The sequence below is a fragment of the Dipodomys spectabilis genome, unplaced genomic scaffold (genome assembly GCF_019054845.1).
Source record: "Dipodomys spectabilis isolate Male_0828 unplaced genomic scaffold, ASM1905484v1 ptg000002l, whole genome shotgun sequence".
In the NCBI taxonomy this organism is placed as follows: Eukaryota; Metazoa; Chordata; class Mammalia; order Rodentia; family Heteromyidae; genus Dipodomys; species Dipodomys spectabilis.
The window spans coordinates 46,466,312-46,485,253 of NW_024870679.1; the positions used below are offsets into that span (position 1 = coordinate 46,466,312).

General features: G+C 44.4%; 1 protein-coding gene across 1 annotated transcript in view; it reads right to left on the minus strand.

The window, feature by feature from the left end:
* Window positions 1–358: 358 nt before the first annotated feature.
* The window catches only part of Rhbdl2 (rhomboid like 2), a 48,377-nt gene continuing 29,793 nt past the window's right edge, over window positions 359–18,942 (minus strand). Inside the window, exons 4-8 of the mRNA XM_042681264.1 lie at window positions 18,362–18,474; window positions 11,309–11,409; window positions 10,115–10,175; window positions 2,201–2,262; window positions 359–828 (exon numbers count right to left, since the gene is read on the minus strand). Coding sequence (XP_042537198.1) covers window positions 649–828; window positions 2,201–2,262; window positions 10,115–10,175; window positions 11,309–11,409; window positions 18,362–18,474 — 517 coding nt within the window. The 3' untranslated portion in view covers window positions 359–648. The remainder of the gene's footprint in view (window positions 829–2,200; window positions 2,263–10,114; window positions 10,176–11,308; window positions 11,410–18,361; window positions 18,475–18,942) is intronic.

Below are 18,942 nucleotides of genomic sequence, written 5' to 3' on the forward strand. Positions count from 1 at the left end.
GTGCACTATAATAAATTGTATATAAATAACCTATATAATCTACTTGAAAGTTATTATTGCCAGGCACTGATGGCTCTCTCTTGTAATCCTACCTATTCAGGAGGCTGAAATCTGAGGGTCATAATTCAAAGCCAGCCTGAGCAGGAAAGTCCATGAAATTCATCTCCAATTAACCAACAAAAAGCTAAAGGTTGGTCTATGGCTTAAGTGGTAGAACACTACACTAGCCTTGAGCAAAAAAACTAAGTAACAACACCCAGGCCCTGACTTCAAGCCACAGTACTAGCACAAAAGTGATTATCAAGATTCTGACAGGCATATAAAAGGTTTATTATCAACATAATACAGTATTCGTGGAATTCTATCAAGCAACCTCCAATGTAAACCCTTGTTCTCCAAGGAGAAGAAGTCTTTGATAGGATATAAACACACACATATATATATGCCAGGGAGTGACCTTCCCTCTCATTCAGAAGCCCCCTTCTCAAATCCTAAGGTCCTTCTGTAAACAGCCCTTAGGCTGATGAGTGCAGTATTGCCATCTTTATAAAACATTAGTGTTTGCTGGGACATCTCTGTTTCATCAGAGTTTTCTATTCCTCCCCAACACCCCTCCACTCCCCACATCTGACTCATACTAGAGTCAGATCAGTTTGCTGGGGATAGGAAAATATTGAAAAGGACAGCAAATAAGACACAAGCTAAATAAGCAGCAATTGCTATCCAAAATCTGGGATCTTTCAGCAGTGCTTTATCAAAGCAACTAAACACAGTGTAACCTATGGACATTCCAGCCAATCCTCCTGCAAAGTGAGCTGCAAAGGACACCTGTGCAGAAAAGGGAGGAAGATAGAAATTAGTTAACCAAGCACTAATTTCATATTTCATTTGCATCCCTCTCACATAAATACAAATAACTAAGAGTCCTCAAAGTCTGAAGAAGTAGAGGCTAAAAGGAGACACAAATTCCATGTGCAGAGAAGTTCCAAAAACATTCAAAGCTAAAAGTGTCATTTACATATACTCTGAAACCATTGTTTCTCATTCTCCTCCATCACCTTTGCATTGAGAATGTATCTATAGAATGTCAACAAGAGAACAGGAATTCAGTGACAATGGGAGACCCCTACTAGGGAAACCTCATAGAAATGAACTAAGACACAAATTGTAATACTCATCCAGGTGCCAGTGGCTCACACCTGTAATCCTAGCTACTCAGAAGGCTGAGAGCTGAGTATTGTGATCAGCTGGGGCAGGAAAGTCCATGAGATTACTTAATCACAGAAAAAGCCAGAAGTGGTACTTTGGCTCAAGTGGTGCTAGCCTTGAGCAAAAGGAGCTTAGGAACAGGGTCCAGGCCCAGAGTTCAAGGCTTAGAACCAGCAAAAAAAAAAAAAAAGTAACACTCAAACTACCAAATTCAAAGATTAATCCCAGCACAACTGAAAATGTGTTTTTATTGGTTTTCTTTGTATTATACACTTAGAAGGCCCGAATTTTCATTGCTTTATTCAAGTCCACTTTTAAATCTCCCCTGTTTGGGAATGGCTACCAACATGGCAGGTGCAACAATGAGATTGCTGAGTGAGGAGAACAATCTGGTCTGATTTCCTTAGGTATTTTCTTCCAACTTGCTATTTCTTTTTGTGTATGTGTGTCCAAGAGCAGTGCTCAAACTCCTGCCTGATGCTTGCTTTGCTCATTGGCTGATGCTCTATCGTTTGAGCTTTGCCTCCAGCCCTTAAGGGTTGGCTATTTCTTTTTTTTTCCCTTCAAGTGGATATTTGACTGCCTTACATCAGAGAGTTGTAACCCCTACTAGATTATCCTTTTTGATGAATAAACAAATGTTTATTTAAAAAAAAAAAAGGCTGAGCACAGTTGGCTTACACCTGTAATCTTAGCTACTTAGGAGGCTGAGATCTGTGGATCATGGTTTGAAGCCAGCCCAGGCAGAAAATCCATGAGACTTTTATTTCCAATTAACCAGCAAAAAGCTGTAAGTAGTGCTTTGGCTCAAGTGGTAGAGTACTTGCCTTGAGCTCAAGAGCTCAGGGACGGTGCCCAGGCCCAGAGTTCAAGCCCCACAACCAACAAAAAAAAAAAAAAGCTAAGAGACCAGCACCCAGGCCCCTGAGTTCAAGCCCCAGTGCCAGCACAAAAAAAGAAGAAAAAGAAAAAAGGAAGAAAGTAAACTCACCGGAGACCCATTTGCAGGGACAAAGAATCTTCTGTAGAGAGCAAATCCCATGTCCGACCCAACTAGAAGGAAAAACACCCTGATGAGGCCCCAGAATGTCTACACCAGTGTACCAAATACTTTTGATTCCCCTAGTAAAAATCATATCCAGTCTTACTGGGTGCCTGGTACTATGCTTAGAGCGCTTCGTACGTTAACGTGTAATCCAACTGTATGTGGTAGATAGTATCAGCATGCAGTTTTATGGATTTATTTATCCAACAATTGTTTAATGATGAGTAGACAGCAATGGAATAGTTGATATAAAACAATCAGCTGCCCACATAATCCCCACCTCCTGTGCTGATGAGGTAAAGGTTAGCAAGGAGCAAACAAGTAAAACCCAGTATGTCAAATAGTACTATGGAGGAAGTGCAGAGAGAGGAAGGAGAACTGAGAATGCTGGGAGTAGAGTGTATTTTTAATGGGAGAGTCCAGAAAGATCTGTCTTTGAGAATCTGACAGTAGATAGAAATGAGAGGAGCAAGGCATGCTGATATATGGGTCTTCCAGGCAGAGGAAGAATCCACTTAGACAGGAGTGGGGCTGGAATGTTTGAAAAGTGTGCCAATCAGTTGATTTGGCTGGCTCAGTGATTTTCAAAGTGTGGTTCTCTGCAACACCAGAAACAACATTACCTGGGTACTTCCTATAGCCCAGAACTAGGAACCAGAAGTTAGAGATGAAGCTCAACATTCTGTATTTTAACAAGATCTCCAGGTGGTTTCACACTAGAAGTAATGATAAAGTTGTAGGCAATAAGATCTGACAGGTAGCAGGGGATAAATTACATAATGGCCTTCTGAGGCCCCATACCGAATAACATTAACTCAATGTCACAAGCCTCTGAAAACCTTAGAGCACAAAAGAGTGACCTCATCTGGCTTGTGCTTGCTTGTTCTTACTTGCTTGCTTGGTTGGCTGTTTTTGTTGTTGTTGTTGTTGTTTTGTTTTTTTGGTCCAGTCATGGGGCCTGAACTCTGGGCCTGGGCGCTGTCCCTCAGCTCTTCAGCTCAAGGCTAGCGCTCTACCACTTGAGCCACAGCGCCACTTCCAGCTTTTTTCTTTTTGCTTATGTGGTGTTGAGGAATCGAACCCAGGGCTTCAGGCATGCAAGGCAAGCACTCTACCACTGAGCCACTTACCCAGCCCCTTGGCTGGTTTTATAGTGCTGGCTTTGATTTATGTTTTTAAAAGGTCATTCTGGCACCTGGATGCTGGTAGCTCACACGATAATCCTAGCTACTCAGAAGGCTGAGAGGTGAGAATCACAGTTCAAAGCCAGCTTGGGCAGGAAAGTCCATAAAACTCTTTATCTCCAATTAACCACTAGAAAAACAGAAGTGGAGCTATGGCTCAGAGTGGTAGAGCACTATCCTTGAGCAAAAGAGCTCAGGCACAGGCCCCGAGTTCAAGCCCCATGACCTACCAAAAAAAAAAGTCAAGCCAGGAACCAATGGCTCACACCTATAATCCTAGCTACTCAGGAGGCTGAGATCTGAGGATCATGGTTCAAAGCCAGCCTGGGCAGGAAAGTCTGTGGGACTCTTATCTCCAATTAACCACCAGAAAACTGGAAGTGGCGCTGTGGTTCAAGTGGTAGAGTGCCTGCCTTGAGCTGAAGAGCTGAGGGACAGAGCCCAGACCCAGAGTTCAAGCCCTAGGACCAGAAAAAAATAAAAAATTCTGTCAACTCTATAGGAAATAGACTATCAGGGAGCAAGAACAAAAGCAGAGAAGCCAGCTAGTGGGTGGCTCGTAGCAACTGAAATGAGGGATGCTGGTGGCATTATACACAGCAAGAAGCCAGGACACCAAGGCTCTGCCCTCATCCCCCACTAACTGCCTCTGTCTACCATCAGGTGCATTGAAAACAGCCATGAAATGAAACAAGTCCACATTCTGCAATACAATGTGAGCCAGAATTTAGAGAAGCTAGGCTTGTTCCAGATATGTGCTGCCAAAGGAACTTTGGGCTACTTGGCCTCAAGGGAAACCTTCCCAGAATGCACTAGTAATATTCAATATACATATGTAAAATAGAACTAGAGCTGGGGGAAGATAAGGAAGAACAATCAAAAGGAGTAACATTGATCAAGATGCACAATGCATGTACTCACATACTGGACATGTTGAATTGAAACCCCTTTGTGCAAGTACTTAAATAAAAAATAATATAAGCCATGCGCTGTTGACTCACACCTATAATCCTAACTACTCAGGAGGCTGAGTTCTGAGAATCACAGTTCAAAGACAGCCGGGGCCTGAAAGTCCATGAGACTCTTATCTCCATTTTACCACTAGAAAACTGGAAGTAATGGTGTGGCTTAGGTGGTAGAGCACTAGCCTTGAGCTGAAGATCTCAGGGACAGGGCCCAGGCCCAGAGTTCAAGTCCCATGACTGGAATAACAATAACAATAATAATAATAAAGGAAAAGAATAAGGAAACATATTACAATAGCTTATCAACTTCTTTAAAAATAATAAAAGAAGTGGCACTGTGGCTCAAGTGGTAGAGTGATAGCCTTGAACTAAATTTCTGAAGGACAGTGCCTAGGCCCTGAGTTCAAGCCCCATGACTGAACAAAAAACAAACTAAAAAAGCCAGGCGCCGGTGGCTCACACCTATAATCCTAGCTACTCAGGATGCTGAGATGTGAGGATTGAGGTTCAAAGCCAGCCCAGGCAGGAAAGTCCATGAGACTTATCTCCAATAAATCACTAGAAAAATGGAAGTAGCTCTGTGGCTCTGGCTCAAGTGGTAGAGCACTAGCCTTGAGCTGAAGAGCTCAGGGACAGCACCCAGGCCTAGAGTTCAAGCCCCACGACTGACAAAAAAATTAATAATAATAATAAAGAACCCTGCCTATTGGGCTGGGCCATAGCTCAAGCTCAAGTGGTAGTGTGCCTACCAACCTCCAGGTTTTAGATTCATTTTCCAGTGGCTGGGGGGTGGGGGGGTGGACCCTGCTGTGTGTGCCATGCTTAGAAACTTGAAAACATCTCTCCCAACAGCCAGGTTCCATACCTACCCTTCAATTCCCTGTGCTCTGTTTAGTGAGCCACTGTGTCCTAGGTGATGCAGAAAAAAAAAGTCCTTGCCTTTGGGAAAATAGCATCAGGACCATGTATTCAATACTATATCGATGCTGAAGTCACCGAACAGAAAATTGAAGTTGAGAAAATAGCCAATGGGAATTTAATTGCCAATGACTATTCTACAAAGTGCTATTAAATAGGACAGACTCAGACTTTCACTCATCATTGCACTTCCTGATCCAGTGTGAACAACACAGATAGAACTGTGAAAAAACTAAGGAAACAGCTATCAAAGACCGGGCAGCAACTGGAAGATTTAAGTGGTCCAGTATTCCATGTAGGAGGCCTTCTCTCAGAAAGTCTTGTAAACATTAGCATTTGATTTCTCCATCCCATTTACCATTTTTTTTACTCCCTCCCCACATCTGTCTGCTTTTTCTGCTTCCTAGAGGAGTTTCCTTCTGAGTTACTGTAGCCTTTACACTAAGACATGTCTTCCCACCTGAAAGACAATCTCATATATCAATAAGCTAAGTCCTTGTACTTGTGAAAATCTGGACCTGCAGTGAAAGAGTTGCATTTGTGTGGATTATCTAAAAGGATGAACATGTGAGATTTGCTCGTTTTCCCAAAGGGAAGCTCAGTTGCTTAGTTAGAAAACACATCCCACAAATAATGTTTGATGAAGAAAGGTCCTTAAGACCAGTTACCCTTCACAATTAAGAATAATGTTTAGCACTTAAATCTCAGCACTCTAGAGACTGAGGCTTTTGCTTGGGCTACATAGCAAGACCCTGTCTAAATGAGTAAATAAATAAATAAATAGTACATATATATGGAAATGTATTTATATTAATTAGTATTTTATTAATTTGGTGGGGAGTTGGGGGCACAGGGGACATTGGAGTTTGAACTCAGGGTTTCATCATTGCTTGGCAGGAAGGGGTTCTATCACTTGGGCCATACCCCCAACTCACCCCTGGTATATATTTAACTGTTCTCCTTCTTGGGTCAAGGAATGTAGAAATGACATATGCCAGGAATTGAAGAAGGTTAGCCTTAGCATAGCCTATGAACTCCATGAGGTTTTTGTAGGGCATAATAAAGAGCATCATAGGGCTGGGAAGGTGGCTCAGTGGTAGAGCGCTTGCCTTGCATGCTTAAGGCCCTGGGTTCAATTTCTCAGCACCACATAAGCAGAAAAAAAAAGCCAGAAGTGATGCTGTGGCTCAAGTGGTAGAATGCTAGCCTTGAGCTGAAGAGCTGAGGGACAGCGCCCAGGCCCACAACCGGACCCCCCCCCCAAAAAAAAAAGTAATAAAGAGCATCATTCAGTGATTTTAGTACTTGTCTTAATGACGTAATAATATATAAACATTTTGTCAATACCTTGTGCATGAGGAAAGGGTTTTTACTCCAATCATTTTCCCACTAAAGATGCAATGCATTCCAGGCACTGGTGGCTCATACCTGTAATCCTAGCTACTCAGGAGGCTGAGAACTGAGGATCAGGGTTAGATACCAGCCTGGGCAGGAAAGTCCATGAGACTCTCATCTCCAGTTAACTACCAGAAAACCAGAAGTAGAGCTGTGGCTCAAAGTGGTAGAGCACTAGCCTCAAGCCCAAAAGCTCAGACAGTGCCCAGGCCCTGAGTTCAAGCTCTATGACCTATAAAATAGAAAGGGAGGGACTGGGAATATGGTTTAGTGGTAGAGTGCTTGCCTAGCATGCATGAAGCCCTGGGTTCGATTCCTCAGTACCACATAACACAGGAAAAGCCGGAAGGGGCACTGTAACTCAAGTGTTTGAGTGTTAGCCTTGAGTAAAAGAAGCTCAAGGACAGTGCCCAAGCCCTGAGTTCAGGCCCCAGGACTGGTGAAAAATAGAGAGAGAGAGAGGAGAGATGCAACACTTATCCTACCAGGCTAAGACCAGTCTCAGGTAACATGACCATATTTTTTGTGGTCCTTGGTTCTGGTTGTGGAAGTGCTGAGGATCTTTCCCAGGTCCTGTCACATGTTGGACAAGTTCTACTACTGAGCAATGACTGACCCAATCTCCAGCACTGGTTGTGACTCTCAATAACTCATGCTCTCCTTTCTCTGCTGACAATTTTCCTTTGCCTTCTTGATTTCTTTGGGGGAAGGGGTGTGAATGATCCACAGTATGTTATAAACTATAAACAAATGAGTTATTTTATCTCAGAATAAATTTAGTGCCTTTACCATTAATTGGCTCTTCCCACTTGGCTCTGTTTCAGTAATGTTGGATAATTAAACTCTGTAATTAAACCAAGAATCTTAGGTTTTACCAAGTGTGATGGCTACCTTGACTTTCAAGTCTGATCCAGGATCTGTCGTCCTCTCCAAACTTCCCAAGCTACAAAATTACATTCTAAAGCCCCAGAGAGCCCACACCCAGGACCAACCATTGACAGATGGCCTTAGATCCCATGAAGCATACACCAAAAACCCAGAAAGGGCCAGCCACTGCTTAGACATCAAACCATTTGTGGAAATCTCAGGTTTGCACCATCTAGTAATTCACCCTATTGAATAAAATTCCCAACCCTGACAGCTTCCATACAGTCATGTAACTCACCATCTTAGCTAAATTTGGTATCCAGGAACCAAAGAACATCTGGAACCCAAGAAACAGATATAGCTCCACCTGAAGCTGGTCCCTAAACCCAAGTTACCACCCAAGTCTTTGCCCTTGTTTTTTTCCACATCATATGGCCTGCTATCACTTCTGTTTCCTTTCAGACTTGGCCACATTTCTAGCTCCTCTCCAGATGGAACATTCTTCCTGAACACCCAAAGCAGATAATTCTTGAATTCTTGGAGATTTTAAAACCCATGTTAGGCCAGGTACTGGTGGCTCATGCCTATAATCCTAACTACTCAGAAGGTTGAGATCTGAGGATCGTGGTTCAACACCAGCCTGGGCAGGAAAGTCTGTGAGACTATTAGTTCCAATTAACCACCAAAAAAGCAGGAATGGCACTGTGGCTCAAGTGGTAGAGCACTTGTCTTGAGCTGAAGAGCTCAAGGATAGCACCCAGTCCAAGTTAAGTCCTTGGCCGACAAAAGCCATGTTAGGACCAGGTACTGCTGACTCCTATCTGAAATTTTGGCTACTCAGGAACATGAGATCTAAGAATCACGGTTCAAAGCCAACCCAGTCATAAAAGCCCATAAGACTTTTTTTTTTGTCTGAAACCAAGACTTGAACACATAGTATCTGATGCTTTCTATCATTGGCTGGTGTTCTACCAGCTGAGCCATGCCTCCAACCCCCCATGAGACTCTTTCTCTCTAACCAGCAAAAAGCTAAGAAATAGAGGTGTGGCTCACATGGTAGAATGCCAGTCTTGAGCAAAAAGCTAAGCAAAAGCATAAGATTTTGAGTTCAAGCACAGCACTGGTATTCTCTCCCACCCCTCTCCCTCTCATACACACACACACACACACACACACACACACACACACACCACGTTACACACACACACACACACACACACACACACACACACACCACGTTAGCCCCACACTTCCTTTGGGGCCTTTGTGTTCTTTGACTTGCTTCTCCAATCTGTAGCTACCCATATCTGTATCAGTTCTTTTTCATCTAAAAATTTAGAAATGGAGAGATTATCTCAGCAGTTGCTAAGCTTTCCCTTTGCAGATAAAATCATATTCAGTTCCTAATATCTGAAAGAGCAAGTCTGGTGCATAAAACATATATGAAGCTAAGGTTGAAGTGGGGAGCTCTGCAGTCTTGGCCTTTTCCATTACAGAAACAAAAGAGACAAGGGGCTGGCTCAGTGATAGAGTGCTTGCCTCAGTGCTTGCATGAGGCCCTGGTTTTAATTCCTCAGCACCACATAAACAGAAAAGGCCAGAAGTGGCACTGTGGCTCAAGTGGTAGAGCTGAAGAGCTGAGGGACAGCGCCCAGGCCCAGAGTTCAGGCCCCATGACTGGCAACAAAAAAAAAAGAGAGAAAGAAAGAAAGAAAGAAAAGAAATAAATCAGAGAAGCCAGGCACTAGTAGCTCACACCTGTAATCCTAGCTCCTCAGGATGCTGAGATCTGAGGATCACGGTTCAAAGCCAGCCCAGATAGGACTCCTCTCTCCAATTAATCACCAGAAAACCAGAAGTGGTTCTGTGGCTCAAGTAGTTGAGTGCTTGCTTTGAGCTGAAGAGCTCAAGGATAGCACCCAGGCCAAGTTCAAGCCCCAGGACTGACCAAAAAAAAAAAGAAAGAAAAAGAAAAGAAAGAAATCAGGGCTGGGAAGGTGGCTCAGTGGTAGAGTGCCTGCCTTGCATGCATGAGGCCCTGGATTCAATTCTTCAGTACCACATAAGCAGAAAAAGCCGGAAGTGGTGCTGTAGCTCAAGTGGTAGAGCACTAGCCTTGAGCTGAAGAGCTCAGGGACAGTGCCCAGGCCCAGAGTTCAGGCCCCATGACTGACAAAAAAGAAAAGGAAAGGAAAGGGAAAGAAGGAAGGAAGGAAGGAAAGAAAGGAGAAAGAAAGAAGAAGAAGAAAGAAGAAGAAGAGGAGGAGGAGGAAGAGGAGGAGGAAGAGGAGGGGGAAGAGGAGGAAGGGGAGGAGGAGGAGGGGGAGGAGGAGGAGGAGGAGGAAGAGGAGGGGGAGGAGGGAGGAGGGAGGAGGGAGGAAAGGAATCACAGAGGTACATGTAAAAACCTCACCTGAGGGTCCATGAAACTCTTCTACCTACTCCTTCCTGCCTAAGAGAAGCTGCCATGGTAATGTTTGGGTTGAATGGATAAAATCAAAGATGTAAAGGATTAAAAAAAACTCACTTACTTATAAGGATGATGATGATGAGTCTGACAATCCCAAAGGCAGGAATCATTTCTCGAAAATTCTTGCAAAGAGATAAATGAGAATATAAGCTACCCATTAGCAAATGAAACCCTAACTCCTTCCTCACCTGCTTTTTTTTATTTAGCACAATTTTTTCAATGTCAACTATTTAAAAACAGTTGGGTTTAAACAGCTTCAAAGGTAGGTAGGAAGTATGTAAAGTGAGTGATGGTGCACTTAGACAACAAGTAAAACCTGACATTTAGGTCTGTAGTATGAATGACCCAATGCCACGCACAGTTACTGGTGCCTATAATCCTACTCAGGAAACTGAAACTTGAGAATCACAGTTCAAATCCAGCCTATGCAGGAAAGCTCCTGAGACTTTTTTTTTTTTTTTGTCGGTTGTGGGCCTGAACTCTGGGCCTGGGCACTGTCCCTTCAGCTCAAGGCTTGCACTCTATCACTTGAGCCATAGCACCACTTCTGGCTTTTTCTGCTTGTGTTGTGCTGAGGAATTGAACCCAGGGCCTCAAGCATGCGAGGCAAGCACTCTACCACTGAGCCACCTTCCCAGCCCCGCTCCTGAGACTCTTATCTCCAATTAACTATCAAAAAAAGTGGAGCTGTGGGCTGGGAATGTGCCTCAGTGGTAGACTGCTTGCCTCTGCATGAAGCCCTGGCTTTGACTCCTCAGTACCACATAAGCAGAAAAAACTGAAAGTCGTGCTGTGGTTCAAGTGGTAGAGTGCTAGCCTTGAGCAAAAGAAGCTCAGGCACAGTGCCTAGGCTCTGAGTTCAAGCCCCAAGACTGGCAAAAAAAAAAAAAAAGATAAAATATGAATGGTAAGCTCTGGTTATACATTTCTCAGAAGGTGAATGGTGCCAGGTGCTAGTGACCCACACCTATAATTAATCTTAGCTGCTCAGGAAGCTCAGATCTAAGGATCACAGTTTGAAGTGAGGCCAGCAGACAACTTTAAAAGACTCATCTCCAATTGACCACCAAAAAACTGGAAGTGGGTCAAATAGTAGAGAGCTAGTCTTGCAGGAAAAAATGAAAAAAAGAAAAATTAAGCAAGAATATGAGGCCCAGAATTCCAAAGAACCAACAACAAAAGGAGGGGAGGGAGGGAGGGAGGGAGGAAAAAAGGAAGGATGGTCAATAAATATTGATAGGTTAAGAGTTCTTACCACTAGAACATTCATGAAATATCCCCCCATCAGGGCATAGACTCCTCCTGAAGCACCCACAAGAGACTTAAGGGGATCAAAAATGGAGCTTGCAAGGGAACCTAAGAAATAAAATACAAAAGAGTCAGCCAGGACTATATGAGCAAGAAATGGTTCCAATGTAGGGCACAAATTTGGGAAGTCAGATCACTTTCATTTTCACAAACAAATCCACTCTGTCCTTTGTGTACTATAGAAAAAAATATATTATTCTGCAACGTAAGATGTTCCTTAAGAAAGCAACACCACAGAGCCAAGAGCACAGACATTGGAGCCAGAATTACCCAGTGTATGACTTGAGGATATTATTAACCTGTCTGTACCTCCATTTTCCTGTCTACAAGCTAGAAATATTAATAAAACTGCCATATATATATATATATACACATATGTCATACCAAAACACTGACACATGTATTATATCCTGACCAGCTATTTTAAAATATCCTGCACATTTAGAAAAACTATCCAAATGCCTAAGACACTCTGACAACTCATTATATAATAGCCACCTTTCTCGTGAGGCCAGGAATCCTTCTCCCCATAACATTCAGTCAGACTCCCCAGCAAAATGAGACCTGTTCCCATACTAGGCTTGCCAACTCTAAGATGGTCTTTTGTACTGTTAATTCATATACTTTGGTACCTTCTTTTCAAGGTCCTCTTTCATCCCTTGGGATACAATATAATATCTACTTTGTCCCAGGAAAAGTGATTCAGGCACTGGTGGCTCACATCTATAATTCTAGCTGCTCAAAAGGCTGAGATCGGGGCTGGGAAGGTGGCTCAGTGGTAGAGCACTTGCCTTGCATGCATGAGGCCCAGTTCGATTCCTCAGCACCACATAAACAGAAAAAAAGCTGGAAGTGGCGCTGTGGCTCAAGTGGTAGAGCACTAGCCTTGAGCTGAAGAGCTGAGAGACAGTGCCCAGGCCCAGAGTTCAGGCCTACAACCGGACCCCCCCCCCAAAAAAAAACAAACAAAAAAGGCTGAGATCTAAGGATCCCAATTCAAAGCCAGCCTGGGCAGAAAAGTCTGTGGGATTCTTATCTCTAACCAGCAAAAAGCCAGAAATGGAATTGTGGCTAAGGTGGTAGAGGGCTAGCCCTTAAAAAAAAAAAAAAGATGGAGGCTGTGACAAGTGATTTCCATTCTCCTTGGGCCACGTGTTCTGTAATGGGGGTTCAAATCAAGTTGTAGGCAAAACAAGGCTGTCAATAGTAGAGCCAGGCAAGTCCTAGCCATTGCAAACGGCCTTTAAGGGCAGGAAAAGAGAGGTGCATGCAAAAACAGAAGGGCGAGGAAGGAAAACAGGAGCCAAAAAAGGAGAGGGGAAGTAGGCTGGAGAGTGCCTCAATTCAACCTCACTCCTCTAGCTCATGATTGTTCCCTACTGACTACCCACTGCCTGTGAACCCTGCAAGATCCAAGGCCCTCAGAGAGCTGGCACACTTTCCATTAGTGAAAAACATTATAAACACTACATGGCTGAATTGTATCTCCCAAAACAAGGGTGAAGTCTGTCTCTGCTACTTTATTAGGAAACAGGTGATCTTACTTGAAAATTTGGTTGAGTACAGGTAATTGACTACATGGGTCTTACTGGAATCGATGGAACTTTCAACCAATAAAACTGTTGTGCTTTTCTCTTTCTCTTTCTCTTTCTCTCTTTTTTCTTTTTTTGGTCCTAGTACCTGTGTTTGAACTTAGGACCTCAAGCTCAGCTTATTTGCTCAAAGCTGATACTCTACCATTTGAGCCACATCTTTACTATTTATAGCTTTTTGCTGATTAATTTGGCGATAAGAGCCTCTAGATTTGTTTGCCTGGGATGGCTTTGAACCAAAATCCTCATATCTCAATTTCCTGAATTGCTAGAATTACAGATATAAGCCATCAACACCCAGCAAGACCAGTGTACTTATAAGAAGAAGAAAAGAGGTATATTGGACATTTAGCATGCCCAGGTCCTGGGTTCAGTCCCCAGCACTCCCCACACGCAAAGGAAGGGAGAAGAAACAACCAGAGGAAAAGATTCATACCCTGCAGCTGCCAGGCAAGGGATACCATGGATAGATAACTAGCAAAAGCTGGGGAAGGGGGAAGAAAGATTTTTCTCCACAGCCTTCAAAAGGGGCACAGCCCTTCTGACACCTTGATTTCACACTTCCAGTCTCCAGAACTGTGAGATGAAACATTTCTCTTGGAGCTGGGATATGGCTTAGTGACGGAGTGCTTGCCTAGCATGCATGAAGCCTTGGCTTCAATTCCTCAGTACCACATAAGCAGAAAAATCTGGAAGGGGCACTGTGGCTCATGTGGTAGAATGCTAGCCTTGAGCCCCAAGAAGTTCAGGGACAGTGCCCAGGCCCTTAGTTCAAGCCCCAGAACCGGCAAAAAAAAAAAAAGGGCGGGGGGCAGGGGGACTGGGAATGTGGCTTAGTGGTAGAGTGCTTGCCTAGCATGCATGAGGCCTTGGGTTCGATTCTTCAATACCAAATAAACAGAAAAAGCTGGAAGTGGAGCTGTGATTCAAGTAGTAGAGTGCTAGCCTTGAGCAAAAGAAGCTCAGGAAAAGTGTCCAGGCCCTGAGTTCAAGCCCCAGGACTGGCAAAAAATAATAATAACTATCTTTTTGTAAGCACCCAGTTTATAGTACTTTATTGGGACAGGGAAGAAACTAATACACTACTCAATGAAGTACAGGGCTACTACATATTTATAAATTAAAAAACACTAAGGTTTTATGTAACATAAGAAATGGAGGGGCCAGGAAGATGGCTTAGTGGTAGAGTGCTTGCCTTGCATACAAAAGGCCCTGGGTTCAATTCCTCAGCATCACATAAATAGAAAAGCTGGAAGTGCACTGTGGCTCAAGTGGTAGAGTACTAGCCTTGAGCTGAAGAGCCGAGGGACAATGCCCAGGCCCAGAGTTCAAGCCTGACAAAAAAGAAAAGAAATGGATTTGGTGGGGGGGGGGGCTGAGGGGGCATCAGTCATGGGGCTTGAACTCTGGGCCTAGGCACTGTCTCTCAGCTCTTCAGCTCAATTTGAATGCCCTAACACTTAAGCCACAGGCCACTTCTGGTTTTCTGAGTGGTTTATTGGAGATAAGAGTCTCACAGACTTTCCAGCCCTGGCTGGCTTTGAACCCAGATCCTCAGATCTCAGCCTCTTGAGTAACTAGGATTACAGGCATGAGCCACTGGCACCCAGCTAAGAAATGAAATTTTAAAAGAAAAATTAAGAACTGGGTGTTGGTGGTTCGTGGGTGTAATCCCAGCTACTAAGAAGGCCGAAATCTGAAGATTGGGGTTCAAAGCCAGCCTAGGAAGGAAAGACCATGAGACTCTTTGTTTTGTTTTGTTTTTGTTGGGCTTAGGGCTTAAACTCTGGTCCTGGGCGCTGTCCCTTAGCTCTTCAGCTCAAGGTGAGTACTCTACCAGTTGAGCCACAGTACCACTTCTGGTTTTCTGGTGGTTAATTGCAGATAAGAGTCTCACAGACTTTCCTGCCCAGACTGGCTTTGAACCATGATCTCAGATCTCAGCCTCCTGAGTAGCTAGGATTATAGGTATAAGCCACTGGCACTGGCTCCAGTGAGATTCTTATCTCCAATTAATCACCAGAAAACCAGAAGTAGAGCTGTGGCTCAGAGTGGTAGAACACTAGCCTTGAGCAAAGAGCCCAGGCCTTGAGTTCAAGCCCCAGGATGGACAAAAACAATCTGGGAGATAAGAGGCTGGAGGTATGGGTCAAGTGGTAGAGCACCAACCATGAACAAGCAAACTTGTTCATATATATATTTGAGACAGGATCTTACTATGTACCCTAGATTGCCCAAGAACTTGTAATCTTTCCTAATGCTGGAGTACAAGCATGCACCACCACACTTGACTATAAGTAAACATTTTTAACTATTTTTTACTTCATTAATGGTATCCAAAACCTTTCCATGAGCAGTGTTAAGCTTTATTTGTTTTGAATATCTTGGTTAAAAAATCATAGCCCAGGGACTGGAAAGGTGGCTCAGTGGTAGAACGCTTGCCTTGCATGCTTGAAGCCCTGGGTTCAATTCCTCAGTACCACATAAGCAAAAAGAAAAAAGCCGGAAGTGGCGCTGTGGCTCAAGTGGTAGAGTGCTAGCCTTGAGCTGAAGAGCTGAGGGACAGTGCCCAGGCCCAGAGTTCAGGCCCCACAACTGGACCCCAAAAAAAAAAAAATCATGACCCAGGAGGAGGAGGCAACAATGCTCAATAGGAAACCTGTGTACTCATTACCTTGCAGTAATTTTTACAAATAAAAAACATACAAAACCAATCATGACCCAGAAGCTGGGCTCTGGTGGTTCACACCTATAATCCTAGCTACTTGGAAGGCTGAAAAAGGGAATATGACAGTTCCAAACCAGCACAGACAGCAAAATCCATAAGACTCTGCTTCCATGGAAGGGAAGCTGGACTTGGGGGCCCATGTCTGGGATCCCAGCAGGGACTGGAAACCTAACATAGGTGGATCACTGCTCAAGTGCATGCCTGGGCAGGAAATGAGATATTAGCCTAAAAATAACCAGTGAAAACAGGGCAAGAGGCAAAACTCAGCTGTATCATTCCAGTTTAGCAAGCATGAGACCCTGAGTTTAAATCCCAGTTCCACCTTAAAAACAAACAAACAAACTTCAGCATCTAGAAATGCAAGAGGCGTAATCCTAACTTTACTTTTATGTCTATAGAAATTGCTGTCATCGAAGTTTCTCACACCAGGACCCTTTGAGTTAAGAGGTGTGGTTTGGAGCAAAGGCCTAAATGGCTCTTAGCAGGGCACTAGGACAGTGCTGTGTGCGTGTCTGTGTACTCTTCCTGGGGAAAAATGGCTGTTTAGCTCACAGTGTCCTTAATGGGACACTGCAATGGGACTGTACGATGTTTTCTGGCAACCAAGTGCTCTGGCTACTTTGGACACCCTTGGGGGACTACACTACACCATGATTAGAACACTTGGGGCTGGAGAAGAGTACTATTTGGTATCCACTTTCCAGAGCTAAACACTTACTAGTGTGAGTAGGCAGTGCAAGTGCAGGTCACTGATGTGTCTTCCTACAGTGAATAATGGGAAATTTGTCAATAAAGCATTCCTTTGGGGGAAAAAAAAAGAAAGAAAAAGAAATTGCTGTCATCGGGCTGGGAAGGTGGTTCAGTGGTGGAGTGCTTGCCTTGTATGCATAAGGCCCTGGGTTTGATTCCTCAGCACCACATAAGCAGAAAAAGCCAGAAGAGGAGCTGTGGCTCAAGTGGTAGAGCGCTAGCCTTGAGCTGAAGAGCTGAGGGACAGCGCCCAGGCCCAGAGTTCAGGCCCCACGACCGGACCCCCCCACAAAAAAAAAAAAACAAAAAAGAAAGAAAGAAATTGCTGTCATTGACAGGGAACTGTGAGTCCTGTCTGTAATCCTAGCCACTTAGGATGCTCTCTGAGGATGGAGGTTCAAAGCCAACACAGGCAGGAAAGGTTTTTTTGTTTTTTGTTTTTTTTGGTCTGTTGTGGGGCTTGAACTCTGGGCCTGGCCACTGTCCCTCAGCTCTTTCGCTCAAGGCTAGCGCTCTAACACTTGAGCCACAGAGCCATTTCCAGTTTTCTGGTGGTTAATTGGAGATAAGAATCTCACGGATTGGGCTGAGAAGGTGGCTCAGTGGTTAAAGCGCTTGCCTTGCTTGACTGAGGCCCTGGGTTCGATTCCTCAGCACCACATAAGCAAAAAGAAAAAAGTCGGAAGTGGCGCTGTGGCTCAAGTGGTAGAGTGCTAGCCTTGAGCTGAAGAGCTGAGGGACAGCACCCAGGCCCAGAGTTCAGGCCCCACGACTGGACCCCAAAAGAATCTCACGGATTTTCCTGCCCAGACTGTCTTTGAACCGTGATCCTCAGATCTCAGCCTCCTGAGTAGCTAGGATTACAGGCACGAGCTACCAGTGCCCAGCTTGAGACTCTTGTTTTTCTTTTCTTTTCTTTTTGCCAGTCCTGGGGCTTGAACTCACTCAGGACCTGGGCTGCTTTTGCTAAAGCTAGCTCTCTACCATGTGAGCCACAGTATCACTTGCTGCTTTTTCTGTTTATGTGGTACTGAGGAATCGAACCCAGGGCTTCATCGAACTTCCTAGGTAAGCACTCTACCACTAAGTCACATTCCTATCCTTCTTGAGACTTATTTCCAATTAACCACTAAAAAGCAGGAAGTGGAACTGTGAGTCAAATGGTAAGATACTAACCTTGAATTAAAGAAAAAGAAGGAAAAAAAGATCTCAGGAACAGCACCTCAGGAGCTGAGTTCAAGGCCGAGGACACACACACATTCTCTCTCTCTCTCTCCCTCTCCCTCTCTCTCTCTCTCTCTCTCTCTCTCTCTCACACACACACATACACACACACACAAGAAAGTGCAAAAACTGTTGATTTAAATAAAAAGTCCACAAAAAGCACCTACTACCTTTGCTCTTTTTTTTTTTTTTTTTTTTGGTCAGTTGTGGGGCCTGAACTCTGGGCCTGGGCGCTGTCCCTCAGCTCTTCAGCTCAAGGTTAGCATTCTACCACTTGAGCCACAGCACCACTTCCGGTTTTCCAGTGGTTTATTGGAGATAAGAGTCTCACAGACTTTCCTGTCCTGGCTGGCTTTGAACCGTCATCCTCAGATCTTAGCCTCTTTTTTTTTTTTTTTGGGGGGGTCCAGTCATGGGGCCTGAACTCTGGGCCTGGGCGCTGTCCCTCAGCTCTTCAGCTCAAGGCTAGCGCTTTACCACTTGAGCCACAGCGCCACTTCCAGCTTTTTTCTTTTTGCTTATGTGGTGCTGAGGAATCGAACCCAGGGCCTCATGCATGCAAGGCAAGTGCTCTACCACTGAGCCACCTTCCCTGCCCCAGATCTCAGCCTCTTGAGTAGCTAGGATTACAAGCGTGAGCCAGCGGTGCCAGGCTTACCTTTGCTTTTAATCCTAAGAGCCCACAGTGTACCTCCAGGACACTGACCTGCAAGCACTCCAGCCAGGTACACCAGCCCCACCCGGAGACCTTTGTGGACCATTTCCAAGGGGATCCCCAACACAAGCTGCATGAAAAGATTCCCCACGATGTGCTGCACTCTGCAGAAACAAACACAGTTATCAAATCTCTGAATTATTTCCTGGGAAATACTGATGATTGTTTTTATGTAAGAACTAGCTACAATGCTATTTTCTTTTTCTTTTTCTTTTTTTCCCTGGTCTTGGAACTCAAAGCTTGGGCATTATTCTTTTTTTGGGAGGGGGTCCGGTTGTGGGGCCTGAACTCTGGGCCTGGGTGCTGTCCCTCAGCTCTTCAGCTCAAGGCTAGCACTCTACCACTTGAGCCACAGTGTCACTTCGGGCTTTTTTCTTTTTGCTTATGTGGTGCTGAGGAATCGAACCCAGGGCCTCATGCATGGAAGGCAAGCACTCTACCACTGAGCCACCTTCCCAGTTGGGCATTATTCTTGAGCCTCTTTATTACTCAAAGCTAGCTCTCTACCATTTGAGCCACTGTGCCACTCCAGCTTTTTCTGTGAATGTGGTACTAAGGAATCAAACACAGGG